The 21,533-nt window shown below is 48.8% G+C and overlaps 2 protein-coding genes across 2 annotated transcripts; both read right to left on the reverse strand.

The window, feature by feature from the left end:
• Positions 1–24: 24 nt before the first annotated feature.
• On the reverse strand, positions 25–12,220 carry OSCP1 (organic solute carrier partner 1). The gene is made up of 10 exons (XM_041417518.1): positions 11,921–12,220; positions 6,801–6,955; positions 5,064–5,231; positions 4,628–4,708; positions 3,947–4,050; positions 3,050–3,178; positions 2,467–2,536; positions 1,849–1,988; positions 735–798; positions 25–437 (listed from the first exon to the last, which is right to left on the reverse strand). The coding sequence occupies exons 1-10, from the start codon at positions 12,180–12,182 to the stop codon at positions 321–323; spliced, it is 1,290 nt and encodes a 429-aa protein (XP_041273452.1). The 5' UTR covers positions 12,183–12,220; the 3' UTR covers positions 25–320.
• A 1,175-nt stretch (positions 12,221–13,395) lies between these two features.
• MRPS15 (mitochondrial ribosomal protein S15) lies at positions 13,396–21,136 on the reverse strand. Its single transcript, XM_041417677.1, has 8 exons — positions 20,981–21,136; positions 20,146–20,208; positions 19,478–19,553; positions 18,702–18,750; positions 18,104–18,188; positions 16,673–16,731; positions 14,899–15,090; positions 13,396–13,613 (listed from the first exon to the last, which is right to left on the reverse strand). The coding sequence occupies exons 1-8, from the start codon at positions 21,054–21,056 to the stop codon at positions 13,467–13,469; spliced, it is 747 nt and encodes a 248-aa protein (XP_041273611.1). The 5' UTR covers positions 21,057–21,136; the 3' UTR covers positions 13,396–13,466.
• Positions 21,137–21,533: the final 397 nt, after the last annotated feature.

Consider the following 21,533-nt stretch of genomic DNA (forward strand, 5'->3'; position numbering starts at 1 on the left):
ATATCCCTATGTCCCGTTGTCCGCATGTCCCAATGTCCCGTTGTCCGTGTGTCCCAATATCCCTATGTCCCGGTGTCCGCGTGTTCCAATGTTCCCATGCCCCGTTGTCCGCGTGTCCTGCTGTCCGTGTGTCCCAGCGTCCCGCTGTCCGCGTGTCCCGGTGTCCGCGTGTCCCAATGTCCCGTTGTCCGAGTGTCCCAAAATCCCTATGTCCCGGTGTCCCTATGTCCCGGTGTCCGCGTGTTCTAATGTTCCCATGCCCCGTTGTCCGCGTGTCCCGCTGTCCGTGTGTCCCGCTGTCCGCGTGTCCCGTGTCCCGCTCAGAGCCCGTCCATCAGTGCCAGCAGGTCCTCGCCCTTCTCGCCGCTGCCCGGGCGCGGCTCCGCCACGTCCAGCTCGCCCAGGATGCGGGACAGCTCCGCCCGCCGCGCCGGCTCCTGCGGGACAGACACCGCTGTGGCACCGCGCCCGGGGCCGGGCTCCCCTGGGACGTGCCCCTTCTTCACCCAAGTCCGCTAAAAACTTGCTCTGGTGTTTGTCAGGATTCAAGTTTTCTTACTAAATATTCGTCAATTCCACCGTCTTGGCAGAAAATTGGCAATTACTTAGTTACGAGCTTAAGTGAAATGGGAAAAAATGTATTTTTAAGTCCCTACTCTGGGTGAAACATGGGTGAAACAGGGATGGTGAGAATCGGTGATGTGAAACATACCTGTACGTTTTCACATACGTACCTGTGTGGCTTCAATGTTGATAACCTTGTAGGACAACTCCTCTGGCCTGGTCTGTGCAGCGTGTCTTGATTAAAAACATGAGAAGAGTGGTTAATCCCATGAAGATGTATAAGCAAATGATAAAAATCAGACTTCATCAGGTTCCTGTAGGCACAAATGATGCTCAGAGGATGCTCACAGGGCCAGACTGGACGGGGCTTGAAGCAGCCTGGTCTACTGGAAGGTGTCCCCTCCATGGCAGAGTGGAATTAGAGGACCCTTAAGCTCCCTTCCAACCCAAACCATTCTGAAATTCCATGAAGTTTGGCAATGGCTCTGTTCCTACTTGGCAAATGAATGTTTTCACCCCGGTTTGGAGGTTTCTCCCTGTCGTAGATATTTTAGTTAAGTGTAGAAGAGCAGGAATATTTCTGCAGCAGAAACACGCAGACAGAAACATCCTGCTAAACTGGCTGGAGTCATATTTCTCTCCAGTGGCATTGGGACAAAAGCTGCATCACAGAGACACCTGGAGCAGGATAACAACACACTGCTCTGACCCTAAAGCTCTCGAGGGCCAGCTCTGCTCTGCAGGGCTCCCCACAGGGCACCCCAAACCCAAACCCAGAAGGATTCCAGCGTACTCCTCCTCCTCGTCCGTGGTGAACAAGTTCAGCCGAAATCCCGACTCGCCACCAGCGGGTTTCTGGATGTCCAAACCTCCCAGCAGCCGGGCCAAAAAGTTCAGCTCAGTGGAATGGCAGAGTGGAATTAGAGGACCCTTAAGCTCCCTTCCAACCCAAACCATTCTGAAATTCCATGAAGTTTGGCAATGGCTCTGTTCCTACTTGGCAAATTAATGTTTTCACCCCAGTTTGGAGGTTTCTCCCTGTCCTAGATATTTAAGTGTAGAAGAGCAGGAATATTTCTGCAGCAGAAACACGCAGACAGAAACATCCTGCTAAACTGGCTGGAGTCATATTTCTCTCCAGTGGCATTGGGACAAAAGCTGCATCACAGAGACACCTGGAGCAGGATAACAACACACTGCTCTGACCCTAAAGCTCTCGAGGGCCAGCTCTGCTCTGCAGGGCTCCCCACAGGGCACCCCAAACCCAGAAGGATTCCAGCGTACTCCTCCTCCTCGTCCGTGGTGAACAAGTTCAGCCGAAATCCCGACTCGCCACCAGCGGGTTTCTGGATGTCCAAACCTCCCAGCAGCCGGGCCAAAAAGTTCAGCTCTTCTTTAGCAAGAGGGTTGGGGGCTATGTTCTCCTGCAGGAAACAGCAATGGGCTCGTTGGGCAATTACCTGGGGCTGCAAGGAGCTTTGATATTCTGTATATGTCCTTCATATATTCCTATATTGTATTAAAGTCCTTCAGAGGGATATAAACACATTTATTTCCCTGTTATTCCTGGGACAGATTGGGCAGATAACCACAGTAATCACCAGCTCCATACTGGAAATGGTTGCTTGAATTTATAGACTCAGCACAAGATACTTTTCCAGCTAAACTGGACAAATGAGAAATCTGTAAAGCCAACTTTCTGTTTTCTGAGGAGATTAAAATGGAAGCCAGCACATCCTTGCAGGAGCGTGTGGATTCTTTGGGAAAACATGCCCTGGCTTCACAGGACTGGGGAGGATTGGATGAGGCTCTGGGAACACCAGAAAAGCTTCCCTGACCTTATCCCATATCTGTAGAATAAGAATTGGATAGTTTAAGTGATAGGAGGAAGACAACACTGACCTTTGCCTGGGATGCCAGGTTTTTGGATGAGCCTGACATGTGTGTCTCCACTGGCCGGGTCACGCTGTACCTGGAGGGAAAACACTAGTGGAAGAACAGCTTGTTCTGGGACCAGGTACAGCAACCAGAGGGAGAGCACAGAATTTTAGGATAATTTCCTGAAGACTGAACAAATGCAATGAGAAGTTGCAGCTGAGTGTGGAGGCAGTAAGGTGTGTGAGGGACAAAGCTGTGAGAAGGAACACAAATCTCATTGAATGGAAAATGTACATTAAGGCAAACAAGGAGAACAGAGAGGATTTCTTGACTGTGGTTACATTAAATCACATTTCACAGGAGATGCAGCACCAGGTGAGGACACTCTTTCCTCAGCTCCACTGTGGACATAAATCAAAGTTTTGCTGGTTTTTGCAGCTCTTTGTACACTGTCCACACATGTCCTGGTGCAGGACAGCACCTTGTAACAAAGTCAACCTGATAATTAATAACAGAAGAGACCAAAACCACACCAGGCTGAAGATGTGCTTCTGACCAATCCATCAGCATTTGGTTCAGGTTTCTACACAGAACAAAAATTACTTACATATTTGTTCCAAGTTTGAGGACTCTGTCTCCATAAAGCTCAAAAGATCCTTCCCTTTGTGGAGTAACATAATTCCCAGCAGTGGTGAACTCAGCCCTTTTAACTTCCACTCCTTTGTGATTGAATATCCTTAAAAACAAGGCATTATTGAAACATTTAGTGGCTTCAGTCCTGATTTTAGTACCTAGTTCCTCTGCTTTCTGCATGAGGGGAATAAAACTCTATTCTGTATAATAACAATAACAATAATAATAAAATTAATAAAATAAATAATACTTATGTATAATAATGTTAAATACTACTACTAATAATAATAATAATTCTGTACATTGCTAAATGCCTCTGTTATGGGATAAATTACTAACAGCTAATTTATTGGGATAGAAAACTCCAAAAGCAGCTCAGCATTTCATTGGTGGGTGACTTAGTCCTAAATTCTGCCCTTTAAATAGTATTTCTCATTATTATTATTATTATTAATAATAATAATAATTCTATATGATAGCAACATTATATTATGTATAATATTAATATTCTGTGTACTAATAATATTAATAGTTCTGTACATTGCTAAATGCCACTGTTATGGGATAAATTAATGATAGCTAATTTATTGGGATAGAAAACTCCAAAAGCAGCTCAGCATTCCATTGCTGGGTGACTTAGTCCCAAATTCTGCCCTTTAAATAATACTAAATAGTAATAATAATATAATATAAGAAAAATAAAATAAAGTATAATAATAATGATAATAATAATAATAATAATAGTCTCTTAAATAGTATTTACTGCAGGTTCAGCTATCCATGCAGCAGGAATGGCAGTTTGAGCTGGATTCCTGAGCCCTGTGGCATGAGATGCTGCTCTCTGGGCAGCCCCACAGTGGCACCAGCTCACCTGATGAGCCCTGGCACCTCTGTGCCCCAGGGGACAGGCCCCGAGATTGGCAGCACGAAGCGACCGTTGGAGTTTTGCACTTTATCCTTCAGGAAGATGGAGACCTGCAAAGGGACATCACAAACATCACACCCTGGGGAAATCCCCATGGACCTTCCCATCCAAATTCCCTGAAATCTGAGCTTGAGCCTCTCTGCCTGCGCTGGGGAAGGGCTCCCAGAGCTCTTGATCTGTGTAGGGATGTATTTACAAAGCCAGTGGTGTGGAATTGTGGTCCAGAGGATGGGCACACTGACCTAACATTAAAAAAATTATATTAAAATCTACATCCTGTTCGTGCACATGAGTGTGACCAATTTGTTGTGTGACCAATTTGTTTAGAGAACATCAAGACTTCATGCTCAGGTTTCCTATCAAGTTTCCTCTAAAAGGAAAAACAGATTTATCAAACAGCAAATCACACTAGTAGAGATTCCTTTTTTCATCATATTGTAGAATTATTCAGCATTATTGCAGTATATGTGCTCAATTTGTGAAATTTGACTGCAATTACAAGCACATCAAGATGATTGAAAAGCACAAACAACAAACCCAAACCTGCAGTGTTTATAAGCAGATCCTTTTATATTCCAGCCCCAAACTCTCTGCCATTCTCCCTGCCTAGTTGGATTGGGCTCTTACCCTGATGTGCATGTCCTGGAAGAAAACGAGAAGTGTTTGCCTGATGAGCTGGAATTCACCATCAGAGAGACAGTTGTAGGTCTGGAAAAGGAAAATCATCATGCAAGGGTTTACAGGTGTGCCATGTCCCACCCAGGGAAAAGAGGGAACAAGCAAGTACAGCTGAATATTCTGATCCACTTTCAGGGGGAGCAGAGATGCTCTAAGGGGGCTGCTGGTCATTATCAATAATTATTGTCTGCCACTAAAAGTCTGATTTAATTTCTGCTGAAATCAGTGGAGACTTGAATCAAGCTGAATAAGCAACACATTGATTTAAAGTGGGCCAGCAGAAAAATACCAGTTGACTCACAGCCCTCTCTAATGTAGTAATTAATCTCTAAAGAGGTAAAAAAGCCCCATAAAATCAAACCACAGTGAATCTGAGGATTCTTACCTCGATCAGCCGCCGGAAGGTCTCATCCACCTGGTTCAGAATGCCAGGGGAGTCGGAGATGAAATCCTTGATGGCATCCAGGTGGTTGAAGGTGACCAGCAGAATGTCCCTGGGCCGAGGGCACAGCAGCACTTGGTATTTGAAGGCCATAGTCATGAGGTCGTAGAGCTGCAAAGGAACACAGGAATGTTGCTCCTTCACAGAGGAACCTTCTGGGCATGGAGAGAGGGATTCATGGAGAGAGGGATTCATGGAGAGAGGGATTCAGTCAGGCCAGCGCCTGCCTGTGGCACAAGGAACCATTTCAGCTTCCTTTCCTAAAAAACAAGACCCCTGCAGTCCCACTCCCAGCCTTCCAGCTGGGTCTCCAATGCCACCAGTGCCCAGTGAGGTCACAGCTCGAGTGCTGGGTCCAGCTCTCAGCCCTCAGTGCAAGAGGGACATGGAGGGGCTGGAGCCTGTCCAGAGAAGGGAACGGAGCTGGGGAAGGGGCTGGAGCAGCTGAAGCAGCTCAGGGGGCTCAGCCTGGAGCAAAGGAGGCTCAGGGGGGCCCTTCTGGCTCTGCACAGCTCCTGACAGGAGGGGACAGCCAGGGTGAGTTGGGGTCTGCTCCCAGGGAACAGGGACAGGAGGAGAGGGAATGGCCTCAGGTTGGCCAGGGGAGGCTCCAGTTGGACATCAGCAGGAATTTCTGCATGGAAATGTTGATTAAACATCGGAAGGGGCTGCCCAGGGAGGTGGTGGAGTCCCCATCCCTGGAGGTGTCCAAGGAATGACTGGAGGTGGCACTCAGTGCTCTGGGCTGGGGACAAGGTGGGCATTGGGCACAGCTTGGACTCGACGCTCTTGGAGAGCTTTTCCAACTCCAGTGATTCTATGAATTTCAGCAGCCCTGACACCTGGGTGGAGGGCTCTCTGGTAATCCCATTCCTACAATTTTCCCCTAAATTTGTCTGTGGATACACTGTTTGTTGGCAACAACTCCAACACCTGCAAGACAGTGGGTGTCAGTACAGAAATACAGAATTTATCCACACCCATATACCATACATGTGTATCTTTTTAATACATATGAAAACACCTATAAACTTAAGGAATGCTCAGTGAACTTGTTCAAATCAGACATGTAGCTGAACATGTTCTGTTCAAGCAGAAATAGTTCTGAAGTAGCTGATACCACCACAGACTTCCTTGGCCAAGAACTAACCTATTTGTGGGGTGCCCTGAAGAAGGCAGGAATGAAGGCAGGATGAATTTGACTCCATGTTCTTAGAAGGCTAATTTATTATTTTATTATATTAAAGAATGCTATACTAAACTATACTAAAGAATACAGAAAGGATACTTACAGAAGGCTAAAAAGATAATAATGAAAACTCGTGACTCTTTCCAGAGTCTTGACACAGCTTGGCCCCAATTGGCCAATGAGTGAAAACAATTCAAATGAAACCAATGAAACAATCTCCAAACATATTCCACATTTGAGCAAAACACAGGAGAAGCAAATGAGATAAGAATTTGTTTTCCTTTTTCTCTGAGGCTTCTCAGCTTCCCAGGAGAAAAATCCTGGGCGAAGGGATTTTTCAGAAAATATAAATGTGACAGAGAACCACTTTCACAAGGAAAGCTTTTCCAAAATACTTCAAAATGGCAAAGCCACGGGTTAAATACTGCAACAGAAACTGGTGGAGGGCAGCTGGGGAGTGAGCAGAGGCAGGCTGGCAGCAGGAGCCTCACCTTGTCCATGCTGGCCTGGTTGAGTCTCATGATGGAGGCGTGGGCCAGCCGGTCGTACACGGTGCGCAGGGCTTTCTTGGAGTACAGATCCTGCGGTTTGAACAGCTCCTCCATGAATTTCTTGTTGAACATGGTGCTGATGATGTCGTTCATCACTGCAAAGACAAATTTAGGCTCTGTGGTTTGCTCCGGAACAGCGTGTCCCTGCTCCATCCCAGGGGCACAGCGGGGTTACCTGTGCACAGCAGGACAGGGGAGCAGCACCTCTGGATCCAGCTGTGCCTCAGCCCCACCTGGGCTCAGCCACCTGATGTCCCCCAGGGCACAAATGCCACCCCAGCTGAAGGCAGCAGGCCCTGTTTGCCAGTGGGAATAAGGCTGGCTTTGTTGCCCTGGTTTTACAGCTATGGTTGGCACTTTTCATTTTTAAAGGATGTTGTTTGTTGTTGATGTTGTAACACTGCTCTGATGTGTTATTATCTACCAAAGCTGCAGTTCTGCTTCGTAAGGAGAGCGTTTTGCACTGTGGTAGATCTTTGCTGTGCCTGTTCCTTGACATCCTCTGACACCACCAGTCTATTTTTTAACCTCTCAACAGAAGCTCCTGCAGGGCTCTCTGTAATCTTTATTGCAATCAGATTTACGCTGGCAGGTATTTAATAAAGCATTTATATCCCTGGGATCTATATCAACCCACTCAGGGCTCTCACAGCTGAAACATCTGCAGGCCCTAGAGTTTCAAATGCAGAACTCCAAATTTCCTTACTTGTGGTTAATTTTAATGTGTAAATTTAGCCATGGAACTGTTTTATTACTGAGGAGTTGCTAGAGCTCAGGAGTGCTGAGTGTAAGGACTGTGCTCTGGTTATTGAGCTTCTAATGCAAACAAGATGGAAAACATTGTGCAGTGCTTCAAGCAGATGCAGCACCTGAGCTTTTGTGCTGGGTCTGCCACTTTTATTATCTCCCTGATACACTCTAAAGAGTTATCATCAATAAACATTTATTCCTCTATCAAAAAAAGGTAAATGAATACATCAGGTCACAGATTACTGTACAAGTGTGGATTTTCCTAAGCAGATGAGTCTTACAAAGCTCATAATGCCAGACAATTCTTGTGGATTAGAAAAATCTCAGAATAAATAATAAAAAAAAAAAAAGAAAAGAAGAAAAAGTGAACATACAGAGAGTGGCAGTGACCAATGGTTTGAGTCATTGCCCTAATGATTCCCTGGGGCGTCAGACTCCTGGCTTTTCACACCTGTCCTACCCAACAGACAAAACAAAGGTAATTTCCCAGAGGATGAACTCCCTGGGGACTGCTGGGAGCCTGGGCAGGGAGAGCTCTGTTCCCAAGGGCAGAAGACTCCTGAAGTGCTTCCCTCTCCTCCCTAAACCTGCTGGTTACAGGTTCCTCACACACAGCTCAGCAGCCCCTCTGCTGAACCTGGCAGGGCTCCCTAATCCTGGTTTAAACACCCCAAAACCACAGACAGACCTCAGCTCCTCAGCAGTCTGAATTAGGAATATACCTAATTACAAATGGGAAAAAAGTCCCTCCTTCCTCCCTTCCTTTCAAACAAACTGGCCATAAAACAATCTCTAATTGCAATCTCAGGCAGAAATCCTCTATTTTTCATGGAGAAAATAAAATATATTATACTAGTAGATACTAGTATCTAGTTAATTTTGCAGGGAATAAATTATGACAAAAATAAAACTTCTGCTTTATATTGCTATTAAGGAAAATATGTTTAAGCTGCTTGTGTGTGCTGCCCCACAGAAAGACTTCTCCTGCCTTTGGAGAGCCACAAACACCCCAAAGCAGCAGGAGACAGACACCTCCCAGTACACTGATTTTTCAACAGAAAAACCACAGCCATAAATTAAAACCTCTTGTGTGGGCTATAAAAAGAACTGAGAAAGACATAAAAAAAATTTCACGGAAAAGGGCAAATTGATCATAAATCTCTCACATGTTTGATAATGACACAGCCAAGGTCTCAGGGGGCCCTGGAGTGGCCATGGCAGGTGACACAGGAGCACTGCCCCAGGGACATGGCACAAGCAGCACAGAAAAAGCAACTGAGCAGAGAGGGGAGGTCATCAACTGGGATGAGAGGAGGGAAACCAGTATAACCAGTGTGATGGACAGGGCAGAAGCTGGGGGTGATGGTGGCTCTGGCCTCCCCACACCAAGCCTCTGGTGACAGACAGCACGTGTCACTGGCATGGCTGGGATGCATGACATGAGGCTGGAGCTAGGCCTGGGCGATGCTGGTGCTTCTGGAGGATGTTTGGGGCAGCAGAAGGAACACTCTGAGCTCTGGGCAGTCACCATGAGTGCCACAGGGCTCCTCAGGGACCTTTTCACTGCTCCATCCGTGACAGCCCAGGGGTGACATCAGAACCCTGCTGAGATCCCCTGGAGCACTGAGCAAAGTGTTCTCTCTCTCAGGAGAAGGGAAGGGTCAGCCTGGGACCTGCCCCTGAGCCAGCCCTGTGTCCCTACCTCCCAGCTCTGGGCAGCTCCTCCTTGTTTGGGACGGGATGGAATCTGTCCCTGGATTTCTGAGTTAAAGGGTGTGCTTGGAAACAGCGTGTAATGGTAAGAAAACAGCTGGGGCAGACTCCAGGACATCAGCATTTACCTTCAGTAAATATTAAAACCTACCCAAATGATGCTTATTTTGCAAAACACCAATCACAACCTTGATCCCTCTTAAAAAAGGGCTGCTCAGAAGGACCTGTAAGTTCTGCTCGTGCTCACTGAGCAAAAACCTGAGATCCAAGAGATTCATTTCCTTATTCCTTTGCACTGCCCTCGCTGCAGGCTCCTGTTCCAGGGCAGATCCCAGAGGAAACACCCCAGGGCTCGATCCCACCCTCAGGATCCCTCCAGCCAGGATGAGCTTGGCTGAGCTGGGGGCTCCTGCTCCTTTGGGATGGCTCTGCCAGGTGTGACCACCAGCACAGGTGGGTAAAGCAGCTGGGATGGGAATGCCTTCGATCATCCCTGGAGTTCACCTGTCCAAACCCTGAGCAATGCATCAGATAAAACCTTGGAAAATGGAACACACTCAATACTCCTGCGTTTAAGCAGAAAAACGACCTGCACAATGCTCACACAATTACATGCTTGCATGAAAACAGTTGTAAAGAAACACAAATACCATTTTTGCAGGCAAGACCACCAGGATAAAAAGCTTTGCTCCATTTATATTCTCTGTTAAATTAACAGCTGATTTTTGAAGCCATATGATTTTAAGATACGGTCTGGTTTTTTTTTTTTTCACTTATTCACAGTCAAAAGGGCATTTAAGGAGCAGGTGAGCATTATTGTTCATTTGTGACACTGTCTGAAGGCTGCAGGGACAGCCTCAGGTGTTCAGGCACGATGAGCCCCAGGTGTGCACGTGGGGTTGGACTGGTGCATGCAGCCAGCAGTTACTGTACCTCGTTTCCTGTCCACATCTGTCCATTCATCTACACGAAGCATATAAAACAAAACAGCAGTTCAAGATGTAAGAACAAGAGTTGCAAGGAGAAGAAAAGAAAATAGAAAGAAATAAACTTAAAAAAAAAGAAGCTAACTAATGGATTTTGTCTCGTCTTCATCAGCATTCAGCACTGAACAAGAACCTCACCCTCCCCTTGGATAAAATCCTGCTGCTTCAGTGCACATCAAATTTTATCCTTTGCATGAGCTTGGGTAGTTTTCAGCTGTATTTTGCACTTAGAAGTAACCAACATTTGAGTGAACAGCTTTAAGCATCAACAAACACCTCAGTGTGGATGAACCACATCTCATTGAGATTAACACACAATTTTTTGGAAGAAAAAAAAAAATCCATGTGTGGACAAACCAAACCGGGCCAATTCTCCTGCTGAGATACTCCACCAAGATTTAATTTAGCTAAAATCCTAAACTTGTCCCTGAATGAGCAGCAGTAAACTTCTGTCACATCATTCCCTCATCAGGACACACATGAATAATTACAAATTTCCCCCTCACAAACAATACAACAATTACACTGTGAACCCTTTGTTGTTTAGCACTTCATAAAGGACAGGCAGAAGGGATAACAATACCAAGCTCATACCAAGTTGATTTTTTATTAAAATACCACAGAGCTTCCTGAGGCACATTCCCCATGCCCTGACAGAGAGGTGCAACGACTTGTAAAGCAAAAAAAAATTGAAGTATTAAATGCAGAGGTGCTTGGCTGGGAGCTGGAGTTTCATGGCCCACGTGGAGGCACGAGGCTTTGTTTGTACAAGGATTTTGGCCAAATGAGATTGTATAAAAGCCAGACAAAGGTTTCAGGAGCTGTAGTGGTATTTGAATTTCTGCACGAGAATTATAAATGTATTCCTGGAAACTCCTTCCCATTGCAAAGCAACCTGGCGTGCCCCAAAGAGCCCAGGAGCTGGGCTGACATAACCAAATCCTGGGTTATTTTGAGTCCAAAAGCGCATTTCTGAAGCTTTAACCCCCGAATTGAGCACAGAAACACCAACACCGACTCCACTTTCTCCTCCTGGGCGAGAACCTCCCCAAGCAAGCTCAGCATTCCCTCGGGCTGTTCCCAGCACAGGAACCTCACCGAGCTGATCAAGCCAGGCAGAGCGCGGAACACCGAGGGCTGATTTCTGTGGTAATTACTGCGGTCATGACTGAAACCGGGGCAGGGAAACCGAGGCCGTGAGTCCGCAGCATCCCCCGGTGCCAGCACAGCGCGTCCCGGTGCCACGGCTGGCAGGGAGAGCGCACAGCCTCCAGCTGCGCCGAGCTGAGGTCGGACATTAGAAAAAATAAAATTATTCTCTGAAAGAGCGGCTGGGAAATGGAGTGGTCTGCCCAGGGAGGGGTGGAGTCACCATCCCTGGAGGTGTTTAACACAGACTGGAGGCGGCACTGAGTGCCGGGGTTTAGCTGCGAGGAGCTGCAGGGCACGGCTTGGGCTGGGTGATGTTAAAGGTCTTTTCCAGCCTTTTCCTCTGTGATTCTGTGGCAATGCCGGGCGGAGCAGCCCGAGCCGCTCTCGGGGAGGCGGGGGCAGAGCCGTGCCCGGGGACACGGCGGGCACCGGGCGCGGAGGGACCCGCGCGGCGCTCACCTTTGCGCGCCTTCTCGCCGGGGATGCTCTGGGCGCGCAGCCGCTGGTCCAGGATGTAGAGCATCTCCCCGCCCAGGTTCAGGAACAGCAGCGGCAGCGTCCGCACCGACATGGCTCCGGCCCGGCCCGGCACAGCACGGCCCGGCCCGGCCCGGCCCCGCTCCCCGCGCCGCCGTTGCCGGGCAGCCGCGGGGCCAATCCGGGAGCGCCGTCTTGGCCGGCGGGGCGCGCATGCGCAGCTGCCGGTGTGAGTGGGCATCATGGTGATCCACGTGTGCGTCCTCCCGGTGTGAGTGTCCACTATCCCGATGTGAGTGTCCATCCTCCCGGTGTGAGTGTCCATCCTCCCGGTGTGAGTGTGTGCATCGTCCCGGTGTGAGTGTGTGCATCGTCCCGGTCTGAGCGCACATCATCGTGATCCACGTGTGCATCCCCCTGATGTGAGTGTGCACATCATCCCGATTGGTGTGCGCATCCTCCCGGTCTGAGTGTGCATCGTTTCGGTGTGAGTGTGTGCCTCATCCCAGTTCATGTCTGCATCCTCCCGGTGTGAGTGTGCATCGTCCCGGTCCGAGCGTGCATCATCCCAGTGTGAGTGTCCATTATCCCGGTGAGTGTGCACATCATGGTGATCCATGTGTGCATCCTCCCGATCTGAGTGTGTGCATCGTCCCGATGTGAGTGTCCATTATCCCGATGTGAGTGTCCATTATCCCGGTGTGAGTGTCCATTATCCCGGTGTGAGTGTCCATTATCCCGGTGTGTGTGTCCATTATCCCGGTGTGAGGGTCCATTATCCCGGTGTGTGTGTCCATTATCCCGGTGTGAGTGTGCGCATCATGGTGATCCATGTGTGCATCCTCCCGATCCATGTGTGCATCATCCTGGTGTGAGTGTGCATAGTCCCGGTGTGTGTGCATTGTCACAACCCCCGTGTGCATCATCCCTGGCATGTGTGTGCATTGTCCCTGTGCCACCATCCCAGTCCCTGTGTGGATCACCCCAGTGCACAAGCACGGCCCCAGCGCATTGAAGAATGGTTTAGATTGGAAAGGACCTTAAAGCTCATCCAGTGCCACCCACTTGCCGTGGGCAAGGACACATTCCACTGTCCCAGGTTGCTCCAAGCCCTGTCCAATCTGTCCTTGGGATCCAGGGGCAGCCACAGCTTCTCTGGGCACCCTGTGCCAGAGCCTCTCCACCCTCACAGGGAAGAATTTATTCATAATGTCCAATCTAAATGTCTTAAGTTTCAGTTTATAGATATCTAAGAAAATGTGGCAGTGCAAACCTCTGGACTGGCTGTGCTGACAGGGCACAGGCAGCCCTTGAGCTGTGCCTGCAGGGTAATGCTGGAGCCCCAGCTCCTCTCACAGACCCACCTGCCCAGCACTCGGCCTGAAATTAAACTTCTAAACCACTCAAACCACCAGCTGCCCTTCCCAGGTGCTCAGAACAGCACAGACCACACCACATGAGCAAAGAGGCTTCAGGCCTCTGGGCAGGTGTTTATTGTCAGCCTGGCTGTGCCAGCCTGGCTGTGCCACTACACAGGTGTCCCCTCCTGTGCCTGCTTCTCCTTCTCCTGCACCTGCTTCTCCTGCTGTTCCCGTGCAGCCCTTGCTCTCGCCTGCCACTCTCTCCTCTGCTTCAGTCTCTCAGCTGCTTGCAGTTTCTGCTTCTCCTGGAACACCTGTGGAAGAGAAGGGAGAGAGATAAAGCTGTCTGCTGCCGGCAAAGTGGTTCCAGCAGGAGCCAGATCAAATCCTCCCTCTGTGCCTTCCTTACTCCAGGGAACCATCTGAGATTATTCTGTTACAGTCACCCAGTCAATCACTGAATCACTCGGGCTGGAAAAGACTTCTGAGACCACAGAGTCCAACCTGTGACCCATCCCCACCTTGTCAACCAGGCCAGAGCACTGACTGCCATGTCTAGTCATTCCTTGGACACCTTTGGTCCAGTCCTTTGGTTGTAATTTAATTGGACTAAAATTTAGCATTTACAAACCTAAGGCATCAAACTGTAAAAATATTTCTTATCTCAAAGTTTACATACAAATACATACTATTTGAATTTCACACAATTGCACGTGCTGTGTCTGCATAAGATTTACAAATTTATTCCTGGAAACTCCTTCCCATTGCAAAGCAACCTGCAAACAGTCCAGGAGCTGGGCTGACATAACTTCTATCAAACTTTAAGAATTCTCTACAAATCCTATTGTGTTTCCTTTTCCTCCAGACGAAGGAAGGGATGATGAATTTGATTCCATGGTCTCAGAAGGCTAATTTATTATTTTATTATACTATTTTATATTAAAGAATGCTATACTAAAGAATACAGAAAGGATACAGGCAGAAGGCTAAAAAGATAATAATGAAAACTTGTGACTCTTTCCAGAGTCCTGACACAGCTTGGCACTGATTGGCCAAAGAGTGAAAATAAACCACAGCAGAAACCAATACAACAATCACTTGTTGGTAAACAATCTCCAACCACATTCCAAAGCACCAAAACACAGGAGAAGCAAATCAGATAACTGTTTTCTTTTGTCTCTGAGGCTTCTCAGCTTCCCAGGAGAAAAATCTGGACAAAGGGATTTTTCCAGAAAATGTGAATGCCACCAAAAAAGGGGGTTTTTCCAGAAAATGTGAATGCCACAAAAAAAAGGGGGATTTTCCCAGAAAATGTGAATGCCACAAAAAAGGGGGATTTTTCCAGAAAATGTGAATGCCACAAAAAAGGGGGATTTTCCCAGAAAATGTGAATGCCACAAAAAAGGGGGATTTTTCCAGAAAACGTGAATGCCACAAAAAAGGGGGATTTTCCCAGAAAATGTGAATGCCACAAAAAAGGGGGATTTTTCCAGAAAATGTGAATGCCACAAAGGGATTTTCCCAGAAAATGTGAATGCCACAAAGTCCCTTTCCCGCCCTTTTCCAGAGGGGTTTTTCCCTGTGCAGCCCGCTCCATACCTTGATGCACAAAGCCTTCTTGGCCAGCCAGCGCTTGGTGAGGCGGCGGCTGTAGGGCTGGGGCGGGCTGTACTGGATGCCCAGCTCCTTGCAGGTGTTCTCAAAGGTGCTGGAGCTGACCCGGCGCAGGTAGCCCAGCATCTTCCTCCGCCTGTCCAGATCCATCAGCATGAACCTGCGGTTCTTCTTGTCCTGCAAGGCACCCAGCCTTCACTCTGCTGCAGGCACGTGATGGTATTTGTGCAGCCCCCAGATGGAGGAATGATGAATCTGATTCCATGTTGTCAGAAGGCTAATTCATTATTTTATGATACTATATTATACTAAAGAATACTATACTAAAGAATCCAGAAAGGATACTTACCGAAGGCTAAAAAGATAATAATGAAAACTTGTGACTCTCTCCAGAGTCCCAACACAGCTTGGCCTTGATTGGCCAAAGAGTGAAAACAACTCACAGCAGCCACCAATGAAACAATCACCTGTGGATAAACAATCTCCAAACACATTCCAAAGGAGCAAAACACAGGAGAAGCAAATCAGATAATTATGTTTTCCTTTTTCTCTGAGGCTTCTCAGTTTCCCAAGAGAAAAATCCTGGGCAAAGGGATTTTTAGAAAATGTGAATGCCACAGCAGATTGTCCTGCCTGTCCAGTAAATTACTGAGAACGGAGCAGATTTTGGCTGAAAGGCAATTATAAGGTTAAGGACAGAGTCTAAGAACAATTTCTGTTGGCAGATGCTGCGAGTACATCAGGTCAGCACAAGCTGATCCAAGGAGATGTAATTTACTTTGTACTGGAATTACTTTCTCCCTTCCATGGCTGCACCTTCAGCTTCCCTGAAGACTGTTTTCAGCTTGTGTACAGATTCAGGCTGTGCCAAAGCTGCAGGGAAATTATTCTGGCTAAAACCTGCTTCTCTTGAAGGGTGCTGCTTCAGAATAACAGAAGCATTTACCTTTGTTTTGCCAGAAAATAAATATGAAAATAATCTGTGACTTGGCTCTGACTGTCTGGCTGTTCTTTGGAAGGGCACAAGCATAGCCTGAGCCACACCACTCAGGGCAATCCCTCACAGGAGACATCTTCCTGTCCTATACAAGTGATTTATGTAAAAAATTCAGCCAAGAAATTCCAAAAGGTCCAACTTCAACACCTGATACAGCTTCTGGTGGCTTGTAGTAAAAAGCTCAATTCTGTTCTCTTGTACCCTCCAGCTTTTCATGAGTAACAATTATGCACTTATTTCAAATACAGTTATCAATCCATTTCCCACCTTTTGCCCTGCATAAAGAATCTTGGATGTCTGGTTTATGAACATAAATTCAGGAGAAGATGTCTCAAATTTGGGCCCGAACCCAGGTAGCTGCAGGCAGGGGAGTGGGACATTCACGCAGTGTTGTCCACCAAACCTTTCCATGAGCAGAACAAGCACAGACTTTGCTCTTTGTTAATTACTGCAGCTGCATTCATTAATTAGTGAAAACTAAGAAGTGAAGCCACATCCGCAGTGAGGAGAAATGGAGCTCCAGTTTGCCCAAAGGAATCTCCTCAGCTGTTTCCTCCACTACAGTAACAAACCAGAGCACAGAGCAGAGCGGGCGAGAATCCAGCTGCGCCTGAGCCAGCAGCTCCCCACACTGGCACCAGGGAGCAGCTGTAACCATTGCATAAACCTCCTTAGGAAAGCCATAATCCCCAGGATTAAGCTCCTTTTGTTATAAACTGAGAAAAGCACCTGAGCAGCTGTGGGCTCAGATCCCTGAGTTACCTTGGGGTGCCTCTGGAGGTGCTCCTCGAGCGTGCGTATCTTGGCAGTCAAAATAGCAACTGTGAAGGACAGAGAGAAGCTGTGTGAGAGCAGCAGCTTTCCCAGGTGAGCCAGGATCTTCTGCCTTGCCTCAAGCTGCCAGCTGAGCACTGCTGCCCCTGCAGGGAGCCACAGCAGCACAGCCCATGGCAAAACAGTGCCCAAAACAAAACAGTGCCCACGGCAAAACAATCTCCACAGCAAACACTGCCCACAGCAGCAGAACAAACACTGCCCACAGCAAAACACTGTCCTCAACCAAACACTGTTCACACCAAGCACTGCCCACAGCAAAACACTGCCCACAGCAGCACAGCAAACACTGCCCACAGCAAAACCCTGTCCTCAACCAAACACTCTTCACACCAAGAACTGCCCACAGCAAAACCCTGTCCTCAACCAAACACTCTTCACACCAAGAACTGCCCACAGCAAAACCCTGTCCTCAACCAAACACTCTTCACACCAAGAACTGCCCACAGCAAAACCCTGTCCTCAACCAAACACTGTTCACACCAAGCACTGCCCCCAGCAGCACAACAAACACTGTCCACAGCAAAACACTGTCCACAAAAAGCACTGCCCACAGCAAACACTGCCCACAGCAAAACACTGTACACACCAGGCACTGCCCACAGCAAACACTGCCCACAGCAGCAGAACAGACATTCCCCACAGCAAAACCCTGTCCTCAACAAACAGGAACACACAACCTGCAGGGTTGTGACTGTTATGAGGCTGCTTAATTAGAGGGTAAGGTTTTAGCAACACATTATATAAATTTATCTGTGAATCTATTCCTATTGCACACATTCAGTTCACAGTGATTTGACATTTATTTCACCTCATGGGATTTAAGCTCTGGAGGAGCAGACAGCAATAAAGGGTTTTTTTCCAAAGGCAGCAGCCAGGTCTTTGGGATTTCAGGCTCTGGAGGGAGGGGCTGGTGGCATCCTGAGGCACTGAAGGGCTTTGCTGATGACAAAGGAGTGGTCAGTACAACATGACCTTTGTCCCTGCACTGTCCCCACTGTGCCTCAGGCACAGCTCTCTGATGCAGAGAAAAATTTGGGTTCTGTGGCTGAATTTGGTTCATTTTGGTATCAGCTGCAGCTCAGTGCTTCACAGAAGCACAGCAAGCAGAATAAAGCACACACTGCCTTTGGAGGGTGGATGTGGAGCAGGAATTTGGAAGAACCCCAGCAGCCTCTGCAACACTTCCAGACCTGGAGCAGCCCTGCAGGGGACCCTGCAGGCTGCCTGCCTCTCAGCAGCTCTCCTGGAGGAGATTCTCCTGAATTCTACAGCACACTGGAAGTGCTGGGGTGGGAGCAGCTGAAGAGAAGCAGAGATGTTTCATCTGCCAACAATACTCTTTCCTTTTTAACTTGCCTTGCACCTCAAAGGAGCCATTGTCATTGGGAGACCTCCTGACCTTCTCCACCAGCTGCTGTGTCTTCACCTTCAGCTTCTCCCTCTGTGGGGCACAGAAAAGAGGTTGTCACTGTCCCAGAACACTCAGCTCCCTTCCCAAACTCCCAGTTAAAGACTTTGCAATTCAGACCTTTACTCAGTGCTTACAAATCTTTTTAAATTGAAGTGGCAAGCACAGAGGAATGGTACAGAGATCCCTGTGCCACTTTCCTACCTGTTTGTTTTCTGGGCATATGGAAAGAAAAATAACTTGAAGGACATCTGCTGTCCAGTGCAATGGTTGCTAGAACACAGGGGGTCAGCCAGGAGCAGCAGCAGAACAGCTCATTGCCCTGTCACCCCTGAATACTTTCTTCTCTCCATTTAATATGCAATTGTTACCACTTTAGTGTGATAAATTTTAAGAGCAAATCAGATTTATCACTGTATTTCCTCAACCCATGTTTACTGTCACTTCCAGATACAGTAAGTGAAAGTATTTAACAACATAGACAAGTCTCACATGAAGGTGTTCATTAAATCTGTTTTATTTGCAAGCAAGCAGAATGACACTGACCTGACTTGCCATTTCCAGGGACAGCAGCCGTTTCACCACATCATCCACGCTGCAAGGGATGGCAAATTAGCTTATAAACCAGAAACAAGTCCATGTAACAACAGAAATGAACTCAGGTTCTCAGAACATACTCACTTTTCTCAGCTTTAATTTAGTCTACAAATTTACAGGGATTCTCCTCTTGCCAAACCTGGCAGCCATAAACTGGTGCTCACTTTCCTAAGCAAAATCATGGCTCAGCTTACAGGAGTATGGAGTAGTTTTGCTGCAAAAATATTTAATTTTAAGGCTGGTTCCTCTAGGGAGCAGTGAAAGTCACAGTTGAGCCACTGGGGGCCCTCCCTGCACCACACATGAGCAGCTCTGCATCAGAGCACAACAGTGCTGAGCCCCAGAGCCCAAATCTGGCAGCAGCTGAATTCATGTGGAGTTTTTTAATGACTCTCTCCATCACCTGAGTTCAGGACAGGCACAGATTATTTCCAAGATGACTGTTTCTAGTATTTCAAGATTATTTCCTGGTTTGTTTTTTTTTTTCCTTATGGGCTACAAAGCCCACAGAGGATGTTGGCAACCAGCACTTGATCTCACATGGAGTGAACAATCAAGCCCTGAGCACTGTCTGTGTCTGTAAATTTGATTTCAACCTGACTTTGCCATTTTTGTGCCCACAGAGCATTAATAAGTAATTAGTGAGCAGGTGACAGCTTCCACCCACTTTATGTGCCAGGTGCAAACCCCTGGAGAGAGCAGCCACTCCCTCTCCCTGTCCATACCTGCTCATGACTGGGAGATTGGCATAATCCTTCTTCAGCATGGTGGGAGGAAGGTCATCCAGATGGCTGGGGATGTCTACAGAGAGAGAAACATTGCAGGAAGAGCAGGACAAAGTCAGAGCTCTGGCATGTTCTGAAGGACACTGGCTGTGTGCTCCAAACAAAAAGAATTAAGCAGATCCAGCCAAGAGGGCAGGAACTGAGTGAAAAAAATAGCTTCAGTCTCTTCCCTTCAGCACTCTGGATTCACAGTATGGTGTAGATGTATTTACAGCAATCCACTGAGCTCAGAGATCACAGAATACCAAAAGAGTTTGGAAAAAAAGTACTGGAAGGGACCTTAAAGCCTATCTGATTCCACCCCCTGCCATGGGCAGGGACACTGAACTATCCCAGGGTGCTCCAAGCCCTGTCCAACCTGGCCTTGGACACCTTCAGGGATCCAGGGGCAGCCACAGCTGCTCTGGGCACCCTGTGCCAAGGCCTGCCCACCCTCACAGATCTCATCCTACTGACAATTGTTCATTTCCCCCACATTGAAAAAGAGGGGAATCTTCATAGTAACTCCTGAGCTGGCAAGGAACTATTTCTGGAATGATTTCTGTGCCACGAGGGTACAGCTCTGAGCATGCCAACAGCACAACACCACTCCTGTGGATCTGACATACCTTTCCTCTTCTTTGTCACAGGTCTGGCATAGCCCCTGGCTGCCTGGAGCACAGGACTGCAGCCTGGGTGGGAGAAACAGAAAGGATTCAGGCAGGTGTGCTCTCCTCCAGCTCTGTACATCAAATGCTGCTTGGTGTGTGTGGTCAGAGCACTGAGCCTCCGGGTGATCAGTGACCAGGCAGATCTTTGTCCCAGAGGGTGTGGGGTGGCTCAGGGGGGCTCTCACACAAACCAGGCTGTGCTGCCTGACAGGGGCAAACAGCTGGAGCAGCAACTGCAGTCTGAGCAGTGTGAGGGCAAACGTGTTCATTTAGAGCGCTGAAACTGCTGAATTAACTGATTAATTAATCTCATTAGCGACGTGGCCGGGCTGCTCTGGGCCACCGCAGTGTCAGGGCTCAGGGGCAGTGACACCCGGGGACAACCTCTGTGTGACACAGATGCGAATATTCACCACCAGCCGGCACTCTGTCCTTCTTTGACCTTTCAAGAACCAACCCTTCCAGCTGCTTTTCCAGGGCCCTGCTGCTGGGATCAGGACGTGCTTCAGGCCACTCGCCTGTGCCCGGCTCGGCCCCGCTGTCCCGAGCGACCCCCGGCCTCCTGCCCGCACCCGGGAGCCCCCAAGGTCACCCGGTGCCCTGTCTCGTTTCAGGGGGACACACCACGAGCCCGGTGTGTGGCCCCTGAGTGTCCCCGGCCAGCCCGAGATCGCCCTTTCCCGGCACCCTCAGGCCCCACCGCGGCCCCGGCCGCTCCCAATTCCTCCAGCGGGGTCCGCGTCCCTTTCCACCCTCCCTCCCCGCGGCCTCCCGAGCCCCCCGTGCCCCTCACCGGGCTCTGTCCTGCCCAGCACGGCGGCCCCGGTGCGGGCCGGCCCGGCCAGGCCGCGGCCCAGCAGCGCCAGCATGGCCCACGCTCACCGACACGCCGCCATGGGCGCCGCCATCTTGCCCAGGCGCGACTGCCGAGCGCCGAGACAGGGCGGAGGGAGCGAAAGCCGAGCGTGTCGATGGCCGTCCAGGATCCTGGTCCCCTCCTTGTCGTCGTCCCTGTCCCGGTCCCGGACTCCTCCCGGTCCCCTAACTATCCCCATCCTCGACGCAGCCCCCGTCCCCATCCAGATCCCGTCCCTATCTCTATCTCCGTCCCCGTCTCGGTTTTGTCCCCTACCTGTCCCCGTCCTTGTCCCAGTCCCGATCCCCATCGTGTCTCCATCCCCATCTCCATCCCTGTCTCTGTCCCGCCCCTGTCCTGGTCCGGTCCCGTTCCTGGTTCCCGTCCTGTCCCCGTCTCGGTCCCTCTCCATCTCCACTTCCATCTCCATCATCTCCATAATCTCTATCATCTCCATGATCTCTATCATCTCCACCTCCATCATCGCCAT

This window comes from Onychostruthus taczanowskii, unplaced genomic scaffold (genome assembly GCF_017590055.1).
Source record: "Onychostruthus taczanowskii isolate IOZ18803 unplaced genomic scaffold, ASM1759005v1 scaffold56, whole genome shotgun sequence".
In the NCBI taxonomy this organism is placed as follows: domain Eukaryota; kingdom Metazoa; phylum Chordata; class Aves; order Passeriformes; family Passeridae; genus Onychostruthus; species Onychostruthus taczanowskii.